Source organism: Leptonychotes weddellii, chromosome 3, assembly GCF_054177405.1.
Source record: "Leptonychotes weddellii isolate Sample4059 chromosome 3, ASM5417740v2, whole genome shotgun sequence".
NCBI classification, from domain to species: Eukaryota; Metazoa; Chordata; class Mammalia; order Carnivora; family Phocidae; genus Leptonychotes; species Leptonychotes weddellii.
The window spans coordinates 65,621,072-65,634,707 of record NC_138371.1 but is presented as its reverse complement, the minus strand read 5'-3'; the positions used below and the strand labels follow the sequence as shown (position 1 = coordinate 65,634,707).

At 34.2% G+C, this 13,636-nt stretch overlaps 1 protein-coding gene across 30 annotated transcripts in view; it reads right to left on the bottom strand.

Moving 5' to 3' along the window:
- BAZ2B (bromodomain adjacent to zinc finger domain 2B) overlaps positions 1-13,636 on the bottom strand; it is a 346,990-nt gene that overhangs the window by 54,360 nt on the left and 278,994 nt on the right. For 19 of the 30 annotated variants that reach the window (XM_081814352.1, XM_081814377.1, XM_081814356.1 and 16 more), the window contains 4 exons: positions 13,460-13,525; positions 12,033-12,077; positions 11,757-11,789; positions 10,451-10,516 (listed from right to left, as the gene is read on the bottom strand). In XM_081814352.1, coding sequence (XP_081670478.1) covers positions 10,451-10,516; positions 11,757-11,789; positions 12,033-12,077; positions 13,460-13,525 — 210 coding nt within the window. The remainder of the gene's footprint in view (positions 1-10,450; positions 10,517-11,756; positions 11,790-12,032; positions 12,078-13,459; positions 13,526-13,636) is intronic. The other 11 variants (XM_081814372.1, XM_081814373.1, XM_081814361.1 and 8 more) reach the window with 2 other exon arrangements.

The following is a 13,636-nucleotide window of genomic DNA, read 5'->3' as shown; positions in this document are numbered from 1 at the left end:
AGTACCAATTTCTCTTAATTCTCATAGCTCTAACCTATAATTTTAACATTGCACTTATTGCTTCCTGTATATATTAGCATTTTTGCCCATTTTCTAGCTATCTCTGTTTCAATTACCATGGCAAAGAGAGCATACTGACTGCTGTGGGAGGGCATGCCACAGGGGAGACACAGAGGAGAGGATATTCCAGGCAGAGTAGAGAAAGCACAGTGTATTTGAGAAATTGCTACTACTGTCAAGAGTGGAGTGTAGGTTGCAGGTTGAACAGTTGCTGAGTATTATGATACAAAGCTAGAGATCAGGTCATGAGAGCCTTTTTATATGATATTCTCAAGTCACTGCTCATTTTTATACAACCTCTAAATTTCTGGGTTACTGATTCATAAGACATTTGGGAGGAAAATGATTCAGAAGCTATATTGTGAGATTATTGACACCCAAAAAGTGCTACAATCAATCTTATTAATCATAAACTAAAAGCAGTTTCTGAGGGTCTAATGACATAAAATATACGCAATTAACATGCAACATTCCCACAATGCAGTATAGATTTTCAAATCAAATTATCATTGGTAGAACATTTTTTCCCCAGAATTGGATTTTCAATTTATAAACACATGAATTTTGCTCTAAGAATTCTTCCAAGGAAGAGAAAACATTTTGGTCACTTACCAGAATAATGAATTACAATCACCAACAGAAAAAAACAAATGTCTCTTATAGATTTCAAAGTAGCTGGTGTAAATTTTTCTACCATATAGGACTAACCCAGAATTCTTAATGATGTTCATAATAACAATTACAAAAATAATAATTGAGACTACTAGTCACTAAAAACTGCTGAAAATGGTTACCATTTCTTTTCAAAAAGAGAGAAAGGACATGTATGACATTAATGCTCTCTTCACTGTGCCAACTTCACTTTTATGGCAATCTGGGGGTACATAATACTTCAGGGATATGCAGACAATGGGTTAGAGTGCATTTAACATCATGGGGTAAATATGGCTTATATTCTTGGATACCATTTTTAGCTAGTGATAGGCAATATATTTTCCCAGTTAAAAGCATGGTTATAGTATGGCCTGGAGAGTAAAATGACATCAATTTTTAGGATAAAATGAATATTTCCAAGAAATCTTAGAAATTTGTAGGACCTTTATTACTTAAAGACAAGCATCCATTCTTGTCTTGAAGTATTAGGGATACCTCAAAGGAAACATGAAGTCTCTAAATGTAGTAAATTTGGTGAATTTACTCATTTATTTAATGAACTTTAATGAATTGTATAAGACAAGATAACTCCCAAAGAACTAGAGCTTCTGGGTCCCCTCAACAATCAACTAATATTTAAAATGGTATATAAAGACAGTCACAATCTAGCCCCACACAAGTTTTGGTCTCATATGTCATGATTCTCAGTGAATTTCCCATGCTCTAGTTACATTGTGTGATACACCTGTGTTGAGAAGACAGTGTAACCAGTTTGAGGCATTGCCTCATGTTGAAGATGATGAAAAAGGACAAGGAGGAGGATGGGGAGGAAGACGAGGAGTACAGACAAGAGGAGGAGACAGAGGAGAAGGAGAAAAGCAACAAAGCCAAGACAGGGGCATACACAAGGTGAAAACTGATCAACCCCCTCTTTGCACCTTCCTCCTCTCTGCCCATAGGTCATACTGAGTTACAACACTGTACCTTTGTATACGCCATTTCCTCTGCCTGGAATGCAGAACCTCTCTTCCTTAGCCCAGAAATAAAGCCTGCTTTTATTCTTCTCGTAAGTGCTTGAGGCATTTTAATATTTCTCTTTTTTCTTTTGAGCTTCCACATAACTTATTATATTATTTATTGCGCTGTGGGACAATTATTTGTCTAAAGTTGATCTCTTCCACTTTAGTGTAAGCTTCTAGAGGTCAGAGGAACAAACTTACTCACCTGTTTCTTTACGGACCTATTCAATTCCCAGCAGTACAATTTGCCAGACACTTCAAGGAAGTTTTTAACGATTTTATTTTTCTCCCTATCAAGCCTGTATCAATTCAACTTTCCTCTCCCACTGGTCTCAATGTTGTTCTTATTTCCAACTACAATAGTTGTCATACGTCTTTAACAGAAATATTTGGTGTGCATATATAAAAATTATTTAAGCATTTATTCATTGGCTGAATGATTAATTCCACAAATGCCATATAAATAACGATAGATTAACATTTGTACTAGTCATTAAACATATTCAATAGCTGATTTTTTTCTCAACTTATTTTTTTATTCTGTGGACAGACATAATTGATGTCTTCTATTTTCAATTATACACAAACCTTGTAGCCAAAATCAGAGTTTAATACATTTATTAATAATATTCAAGTTATATTTGGGAATTTAAAAATATCTAAGATATATTTCTCACATCTACTCCAGCATTATTAAGCTCTTAATCATTTTAACTGCATACACTATGATTTGATGTGTTTGCAAATACACCGTCCCCATATCAAAATTAAATAGACTTATTATCTGGTAATTTTTTCCAGAAACTAAAGTTTAAAGTGGCAGTACTATTTTAGGCCAAATTTGAAGATGTTTAAACTGTGTAGTATTCTCTCTTCTAGATTCGGTATACTATCTGAAAGAGCAATATTTACCAACTTTTCACCTAAGCCTTTTTTTTTTAAGATTTTATTTATTCATTTGAAAGGGAGAGAGACAGAGAGTGCACAAGCAGAGGGAGAGGCAGAGGGAGAGGGAGAAGCAGACTCCCTGCTGAGCTGGGAGCTCGACATGGGGCTTGATCCCAGGACCTGGAGAGCATGACCTGAGCCCAAGGCGGATGCTTAACCATCTGAGCCACCCAGGCACCCCACACCTAAGCCTTTCCTTGACAAATTAAGTTACCATGCTTTATCCTACACTTAATTTCTGTAATAGCATGTTTTTTTAAAGATTTAATTAATTAATTAATTTAGAAAGAGAGAGTGCATGTGTGCACGTGCACAAGTTGGGGGAGGGGCAAGAGGAGAGGGAGAGAGCAGACTCCAAGCACAGTGTGGAGCCAACGCAGGGTTCGATTCCATGAACTGGAGATCATGACCTGAGCTGAAACCAAGAGTGGAAGCCCAACTGACTGAGCCACCCAGGCACCCCTATAATATTATGTTTTGTTGTTATGTCAAATACTAGGATTTCACAATGGAACTTTCTCGTTTTGTAAGGTCAATTCACAACAAACCTTTGATGTACCAGAGAAGACTTATGAAACCTATCATAATATGAAAGGAATGTTAAAACATATTTTACATTAACAATGGTTAAATTTCAGGGCAATAACTTAGATTGCCTACAAATGACTACAAAATATAGCTCCTGACTATATTTTAGATTGACTGTCAAAAATGACAAGCATTTAGTATGTCTCCTCTTAAATTTTTTTGGCCTTCATAACCCCATATTCTCCAGTTTTCTAGATGTAGAAATTCTTGAAGTAAATGAATTCTCGGAATATAAGTCATTTATAATAAAATATCTTTTTAATCATCTTAATTACAGTAATGGAATTTTCCATATCAAAATATGACTAATATTTTAGTTAAGAAGTCATTTAAATTTCATTTCAAAGTTGAAACACCTTTTGATAGCAAATGCATTAAATTTAAATTATCCTAAACAGCCCAAAATACAGAGGGTGAAAATTTCAAAACCAGTTTTTTACTCACACAAAAAGATTACTTTAGGGGCTCTCAAGGCATAAATGACAGTATTTCCAGAAATCTATAGCATAATAATAAATGTATGAAATAAATTTATTCTATTTTAGAATCATAGAAGTTTAAAAACCAAACAGTGAATGTGGTAGAATGACCTGTTATTGTAAACTTTTACAACTTATCAGACTGCAAAACAAGACATTTTTAAGAGACAATGTTGCAAAGATGCCTTACTTTTTTTGCTTTTTATGATTCTACTGCGTCTCTTAGGTCTTTTTTCTGGGCATAATTAGGAGAATACATTTCTTTTGACAGCAACTTGTACTTAAATTTCAAAGACATAAATATAATTTAAGAGACACAGGTTTACCTCAGAGTGCAGGAAGAATACAAAAATAAATAAGAATAATACAAGTCATTTATAGAAGACATATATAAAGATTAAAAGTAATACTGTTTTACGGTAACACTGAATATGCATAGAACAATCGGTAATTTTTTTTAAAGGGACTATTTTTACATTTAAAATATTATGAAAATTAAGTTTAAACAAATGAAAAAATTATGAATCACATGATGAAGAGAGAGACCTTTACATTTTATTTATTTATTTTTAAAGATTTTATTTATTTATTTGACAGAGAGAGACACAGCAAGAGAGGGAACACAAGCGGGGGGAGTGGGAGAGGGAGAAGCAGGCTTCCCGCAGAGCAGGGAGCCCGATGCTGGGCTCCATCCTAGGACCCTGGGATCGTGACCTGAGCTGAAGGCAGACGCTTAATGACTGAGCCACCCAGGCACCCCTACATTTTATATTTTAATAAAAATTTTATTTTATAGGTATAATATTTAAAAAGAATCAAACCTCCCAGTTATTGTATTTTCTTAAAATTTCCCAAAGCATTATAGAAGTCTGTACTTACTTTAGATTATGTATCTAATACTGTGTAGATAGCTGCTATAAATGTCTCCTAAATTAAAATTAATATTGTTAATCATTCTTGAGTCAGATAATCAGAGATTTTAATATACCTAAATTAAATTGATAATAACCTTTCAAAAATTGACTTTGTTTATGGAACATTTAACATTTTATCATATAGTTAATATAAAATCATTTTATATGTTTTTAGAGTATTTAACTTTAAAATTAAAGTACATTATAAGTACACTGTATAAATACAATATTACAAGGATGCCACAGAAGTATATTTACTATGTCTTCAACTGAACAATGGGTTTGCTTAAACAAAACCATCTACGTGCACAATTCTACTTATTTTCATTTTTCACTAACTAATGATTAATATAAATATAGGATTATAAAATAGTCTCATGACTTGAATCATGGATGGGGAGGGGTTACATATTTTTTCTGCTTTCAGATTGTTTATTAGATGACTTCTGAAACCTGAACTACTCTCTTCTATTTTATGGTTTTGTCTCCTAAAGTGCTGACAGAGTCATTCTGTGACAGCTGTATATTTAACAACCTTTTGTAGTTTATTGATCCTTGGAGGGAGACATATAAAAGACTCTGATGACTACTACGGTTGATTATTCAGTTAATATGAGTATAGTGATTATAAATTTGTGACTGGTGTGGTTTACAGTTCTTATAAATGAAAGAGGAGATTTTGAACTACTTTGTCACATTGCTTTAACCAACCTGTTTCTAGTGCTTAGTAATAATGAAAGCAGATGTGTCTCATATTATATTTGAATTATACTAGGAAATAAGCCTTTTTTATTCATGAGACTATTCTTTCCGACATTTTCTTACAAAAATATTTATGAACTATGATGATATAGTAATGATCCTTTAAAATTAATAAGAGAAATAACAAGTAAGGCAATTTATGTAAGTCTGAATATTCTTACTAATTATACGGTTTTTTTTAAGATTTTTATTTATTTATGGGGTGGGGGAGAGAGCATGAGCAGGGGGGAGGGGCAGAGGGAGAGGAAGAAGGAGACTCCCTGCTGAGTAGGGAATCTGATGCACCCCCACCCCGCCAATCCCAGGACCCTGGGATCATGACCTGAGCTGAAGGCAGATGCTTAACCAACTGAGCCAACCAGGTGCCGCCCCACTAATTATAGATTTATATAACAGAAAAAATACAGAAATTGGGATTATTTTAGTAAAAATTTATTGAGTTAATACTAAATCAGAAAGATCAGTGTAGTGTACACAGAGTAACATAAAAGTGGTGTTTGTATTACCATCTTACTTTGATAGATATGGGGAGGTTCTTGGAATAATTTCAGATATTAAAGGAAATTTTTAGTTAACAAGGTGAAAGCTACTTATTTTTTTAACCTCATTAGTTCTTTAAATATTATTCATAGTATTTTTGTTTACCTTCTCTATTTTTCTTTCTTCACAATCTAATAATTAAATGTTGAAGGTACTGAAAGTTAGAATCAAGGGTTACATATAGGCAAGTTCAGAATTTTTAGTTGGTCCTGCCTAGGTATCATGTGGCTTTAACTTTACAATAAAGTTTGTTTTCTTAATAGTTAATAACAGAAAAAAAATTATAGGTAATAGGACATAGAATATGAAGCCAAGATATGCCCATTACACTAGTTACATCTTTTACATGTTAAGTAATAATAAGGAAATGGACAAGTACATATAGCAATATTTTGTTAATATTCATAGAGGTGGCACGTTGATACAAAGATTTGGTGAAAGTTTGGATTGCCAGTAAAAACACATGCCTAATTACTCCCTGTTTATACTGTACATTTTTATCTCTGATATGATAAAAAAATCATTATTATTATTTTTGTTTTTCCTGAAGTATCTAATCTAATGCTGTGCACAAAATAGTAGTTTAAGAAGTTAAAAAAAATAAAATCCTAGTTGATCACAGATCTATAGGTACCATTCAAGAGAGGAACACAATTTAAAATCAGAATAACTGGTAAAATTATCTAGTCTTGTTCACAAGTCTATAGTTATCAGAGGATAACAACATTTTAAGAGCTCAGTTTTACCCGTGGGGTTCTCTTAAACATTCCAATAAAGGATTGCTTGTGACATATGTCATTTTAAATAATAGTTCCTTGAATGTCTAACTTTAAGAAAACCACCTAGAGTAAAATATTTTATTATTACATAAAGAAAATTATATAGATAGAAAACATAATAATGTATTCATTCTTTTTTTTTTTTTTTTAAGATTTTATTTGACAGAGAGAGACACAGCGAGAGAGGGAACACAAGCAGGGGGAGTGGGGGAGGGAGAAGCAGGCTTCCTGCTGAGCAGGGAGCCCAATGGAGGGGGCTCGATCCCAGGACCTAGGGACCATGACCTGAACCGAGGGCAGACGCTTAACGACTGAGCCACCCAGGCGCCCCAAATGTATTCATTCTTTAATGATATTTTTATCACCAATTGGTTTAACTGCCATTTTCATTTTAACTCATTCATTCATTCAACTACAATTTTCTAAGCTCCAACTATATACCTGGGTCTATAGTGGTAGACAAGACAGACAAGAGTCCTGTCCTCAAAGATCTTACATCCTGGGAGGAAGCAGACCATAAACAACTGTAAAATAAATAAGATAAAGGAATGGAGTTCCAGAGGTGGGGTATAATAAAAGGCAAAATTAGGTGTTCTGGGAAGGCCTCTTTGACACGTTAACATTTGATCTATAACTAAACAACAAATAAGAAACACTCAAATATTTGGTGGAAGAACAGCAATGGTAAAGACCCTCTGTTTAGGATAATAAAAAAACAAAAATGACCGGAATATAGTACTCTTTTAAGAGACAAATTGTATGAGGTAAAGTTGAAGTGACAGGTGGAGGTCAGAGCATGTGTGACTGCTTTGTCATGGTGAGGAATTTGGACTTTATTGCAATTGCAAGGAGAAGCCAATGGATAGTGTTAAGATGTAACCTGGTTTACTTTCTGAAAAGATCACTCTGGCTGCTCTGTGGAGAACACATAGGGAGTGCGGAGGAAAACAAGAATGAAAACAAGGAAAGGGAGGTTCAATTATTATGCTTTATGTTATTACTTTATACACACACACACACACACACACATTTTTCTTTTTTTGTTTAATATTTTGGCATGGTTGCCTTGACATTCCTTTTCTTTTCTTTTTAAGATTTTATTTATTTATTTGAGAAAGAGAGAATGAGAGACAGAGAGCACGAGAGGGAAGAGGGTCAGAGGGAGAAGCAGACTCCCCGCCGAGCAGGGAGCCCGATGTGGGACTCGATCCCAGGACTCCAGGATCATGACCTGAGCCAAAGGCAGTCGCTTAACCAACTGAGCCACCCAGGCGCCCTTGACATTCCTTTCCTAATTACTTAATGCTTGATGTGGGCAGCCCAATCAGGAATGTGTATTGCCTCAATATAGGTGCTTTCGTTTTTAGTTCCTTCTCACTTTATCTGATACCTATTTTTATTTTTTGAAGTACTTCAGATAGAAGGGTGAATACTGTGTAGGTTACTCATGTTTCTTTTTTCTGAGGATGAATGAGCTAGGAGAGGGAGAGCTGTACTTGGTTTCTCATATCCCTTTCCAAGTTTTATTGGAACTGATGTACCTGGTTTGCTTTATCTAGTCAAAGGTAAATCTTTTTTCCCATGAAAGGTGCTCTTGGTCTTTTGTGGCTTCTTAGAAGGTTTAATTTTAATTATCTTCATTTATCCTGTGGCTGCTATCTTTCACTCAAACCAGATCTTGCCCACCTCTCTTCAGCAGCTTTTCCTACTCTCCTAGGCAATTGGAAATATGAAAAACCAATGGAAGAGGTCATGCCTTTGGGGCTTTGGGCACCTTTTAATTTTAATTTTAATTAAATCTGGGCATTTACTCTCTTTGATGATCTTACTCTTACTCTTGGGTTCTCCCCTTCTACTAAATTCTAGTATATCTGGAGATATGCTCTGGGTTATTGTCATTATTGTGCCTTTCTTTAGCTTTCCTCCCCATCAGGAAAAATCAGAATGGCAGGCCCTGGCTTTTTTTTAGTCCTCTGGAAAGAAGTATACTTGGTAGAAAGGAACTTGTCTCTTGAGGGATTTTCTAGGTATTTTTCCTGAGTTGTTCCTTCAGTTTCCATTGCTCCATACTGGAGGAAATTAGGTTGAGCTTTTAATTAATCCCCTTTCCTACCTCTCCCACTGCCATACTGCTTTTGGAAGGGAACAGAGATAACAGCCACTCCAGTTCTCAGAATCTGTTGCATTTCTCTTTCTCTGCTTGTCATTTTTCAGAGATTATGTTTATAAATCCACACATAGACTCTCTGTTATGTTAGGTGTAGAGGCTGTCAGTGGGCCTGGATAATTAACAGGTTTGGAAGAAAAGACAGTAAGAAAAATGTTAAGGCAAAACTTCCATGAAATTTAGGAGAGTCACAAGAAGTGATTGCTAGAAGAAGCTTTAGAGGTAATCTATGTTAGTAGTTCCCAACCTGGCTATGCATCTTGCTAGGCCCACTCTACACAGCAAACACATGCAGAGTGATAAGGAACTATAAGCACTGGGTGGCGCTACGCTTTGTTCCAGAAACTTCACACATGCACTCATACAGATATACACCCAGTTAATCATCACTACAAAATGAAATAGGAACTGGTATCATCTCTATTTTATGGATGAAAAATGTGAATCGCAGACAGGTGAAATAACTTGCCTAAGGTCATACAGCTGGAAAGCACTGAAACCAGAATTCAAATCCAGGTGACTGGGATACAGTGTTCAGATTACTTTTTTTTTTTTTTTTTATGTCCAGGTTCCTAAGCAATATACTTTTGTCTCTCTATATTAGAAATCTATAATGATAGTTTAAGCCAGAGCTGAGGCCAAAATACTGAAATACAGGCCTCTCCAACTTCCAGACCGAACTGTTATTTTTATTAATTCTCATTTATTAAATGTTTATCTCAGTTGATAATCTTATAATCCAAGGAGGTAAGTATCATTATCTCAATTTAAAAGAAGAAATAACCTTTAACTAACAAGAATTTAAATAAAAATCTGAAACAAAAAAACAGAAGGAGAGGAGGGAAGGAAGAAGGAAGGAAGGAAGGAAAGAAGGAAGGAAGAAAGGAAAGAAGGAAGGAAGAAAGGAAGAAAGAAGCAATTGAGCCTCAAGAGGTAAAGCAAGTTGGTTCAGAGTCAGTATGGGAATTCTGAGTCTCTCACACTCCAATGCCCTGGATATCATGGCCATACTTCTATTCAACTGGTTTTAATACACAATGCATTCCTTTGTAATATATATTTAAACCTTTAATTGCTTTCTATTACATTCCAAATAAGCTCATTTTGACTTATTTCAATAATTTCCTTATTCTGAATTATCTGTTAAAAGTCTATTTTAAGGAAAGTACTTAAGCCCAATTTTACAAATAGAACAGTAAAGAATAATTCTGAAGGCAGAAGTCCATGGTTGGACTGACTGGTATTTCAGTTAGGACACACAGGACTTGTTTAGGCATGCTGTAATATTAAACTTTTATCCAAGCAAATACCATTCACTACATTAAAAAAAGATAATTAAAATCTCAGCCAAGAAAATTAACACATAGATTGGAATCCTTCCTACATTCTTTTATGTTCTAACAGTTATTACTTTTAATATTTGGCTTGCTTGTGAAAGCCAGTGAGCCATGACAAACCTATACTATGAAAAATTTATATTTAGAAAAACCAATGCTTTAGGAAAAAATACTAATATTTTTTTCTAGAAACATGCACTTACTTCTGCTTTTTTACGAGCTTCCATAGCTTTCATAAGCATCATATGTTGTCTCCTTCTCTCTCGTTCCTATTAGGCCAGATAAAATTAGGAAAATAACTATAATTATAGTTTGATTTTGAAATGGAAAAACAAAACAAAACAAAACAAAACTCAGTATAGCATGTTTAGCATTTATAGACAAGTCACAGTAAATACTAAATATAAGACAAGAATGGCCAGTCTGTGCATGTTTTAGTTCAGGTTTAGAAAGCAAATACAAGAACAATCAAAAGCAAAAAGGTAAAGCAATGAACATGGAGACAGTGTAAACAGAAGCATACAAGATTTACTTATGGTCAGTTGTGATGCTCCTTCAAAAGCTGGCAGAACAAAAAGCATAATGGTTGGCTGGAACAGGTCAGTTACCTTACATCTGCTATTAGAAAAACCACAAATATGTACTATAGGCCAATCAAGCTAAAGGTTGTATTGTTCTTGAATTTTTAGGTCAGGTAGAAATTGATTTATAATCACTTCCACTTCACGGTTTTAGAATTAAGTTATTTTTATTTCAAGCACACTATTGTTTTGTAAATTCAATAGGCCACCAACAAATTAGAAATATATATTTTTTTAGAGCTTTTATACCAATTTAGTTAAACTAGTCGTGGTTCACAAACCAACACCAATGAAATGGGATATTCCTATTTACTGATGTCTGCCACTTGATGCGCTATTTAAGACCATAAAAGCTGCACCATGGGCTAATAAATGGAATCTAAAAGGCACAGTATAAAAACAAGGTAGGCACTAGTTTTGATCATCTCATTTTATTTTAAAATTTAAAAAATCACAGTTATATCTAATGAATTCATTTTGTTTAAACGTATTTGGTCCCCCCAAAGGGATATTTCTAAAATTATTTCCAAAATTTTGTCTATAAAACCAGAATAGATTTCATATTCTCTCATCAACCTAACTCAAAATTCCCATTGTATTCAATGGCAGTTTTGCACCTAGAATGATGGGAGAATATGGGTCAATGTCGCATCTAATTGTACAGTGATCCAACTTTCATCGTGACATCAGTAATGTAAAGTTTTAGACGGCAGCCTTATATAAGGCTTGCAAAATTCAATTAGCGATCTTGGAGCTGTATCATACTTCTTTACGGACAGACAAGCAGATGTATGCAATGCACTGTGCTGTAAAGCCATGCAGCAGTATGTAATATGACAGCAGCCAGTGCTACGCTGTATGCATTGCTATGACAACCATATCACAACCAAATCACAATGCGGTGTTAGATGTACAAAAATAAACATACCCATACCATATCTAGTCTATGCCTCTCCAACTCCTGGTAGAAAGAGTTGGCACAACATTATGAAACAGAAATCACAGAGTCATGAAACCAATTTTTAACCCCCCAAAAGACACCAATACCAAAGCAAGGCAATAAATCGTAAGATGAAGGAAAAACGTAAGCAGGAATTACTTTGGAAACTTTTAAGAAAACATTTTGAAGATTTTCCCCAAAATAGATTTAAGAAAAATTATAAAACGTACATTTCAACAACTGTATAACTATATGTATACAGACCTGATGCTTCAGAAGAACAGCTTGTTGTCTTCTCATTTCTTTTTCCTTAAAAATAAGAAACTCTTAATATATAATTCTTAGAGAAGATTTAGAACACAGTACAAGTATTAAAAGTTCCTTTTCTGAGACTCTATAATCTTCCATTAGGTCGAGCCACATGGAATTGCAAATATTTGATCATTTTTTACTTACATAGTGGCAATTTCATATGCTCCTACTTAATACAGAAAGATTAGGCGATAGAAGCAAGGATCTTATTCAGTAGCCATTTAAACTTAAAATTCAATAACCTAATAGCATATTTCAATGGCACATTCGCTGAACTGACTAGCTAAATGGTCAGAGCATATCAGATACAATTGATACATGTATCTTTAAAACTATTTTAATACATTATATAGAACCCTCAAATCCAGCTGATTAGAACTCTCTCCACTCTGAACATAAATTCCCAAATATACTATATTGTACCTTAACAGCATCCATACATTTCTGTGCACTATCTATGAATGAAAGTAACAACAGACTGAGATCAGTGTAAGATTTTCATGCTCAGCTATAATTCAAGGGCACTACCCCAAGGGGGTGGGGCTTAATGCAAGCAATTCTACAAATGTCATCAATTTAAATATTCTTATAAAGATAAAAATCTAGATGATATTAAGGGAAGTGATGAAAAGGGGTAGAAATCTAAAGAAAAAATAAGAGAGTCAATGTAGAAAAGGTAACTAACAGTTCCCTGGCTTTACAGCTTATAATTGTGTCTGTTTCTGAAACCAGTAGGATCACTCAGCTGCCCTCTTTCAGTAATTAATTATGAGAAAAAGTGGAAGGTGAGGGGTAGAATGTGTGTGTGTGGTTGGGGGGTCCAACTCTAATGCTTCATGACAGAAAATCAAAACCAAAACATTACAATAATTAACAATGGCTAATTTTATTATTGGCAAATAACAGTTTGCTCAAGTTAGGTTTTTGTTTCTGTAGGCTCTTCACTTTTTAATAATTAAAACAGTTGCTGGACATTAACCGAGATAAAGTTATAATCTAAGTAGAGAATCAGATTTGGGACACAATTTGAAACATAAACATCAACAACACAAAATAGCTTTGGGAAGATCATTCTGATTCAGCAAAACTATATACAGGTATTATGCAATAGTTTGCATTTCTGATTTGATGTTTGCTACTTAAAGAGCTCAAATCATCACATAAAACCCATATAATGAAATTTAAAAAAACATATACATATGATATACATACAATAAAAGCACACATTATACACATGTATCTGTGCTAAACATTTTTTTAAGATAATCATTTTGAGGAGAGCTATTTTTTTTCATATAATCGATACTGGTGTAACATCACACCAGTGATGTTTTATTTTTCAAAAATAAAAACTGTGTGATGTTCTCATCTAAACTAACCTTTATTCGTTTCTCGGCCTCCAATAATTTGGCATTTGCTGCTTCTTCCTTCTTTTTCTTTTTAGCCTGTGCATGCAAAACAGGTCTCAAAGTCATGCAACAGCACCACTCCAACTTGAAAATCATCTCAGACTTGAAAATGGAGCTACATGTCTCACGAAGTACAAAACAATATGT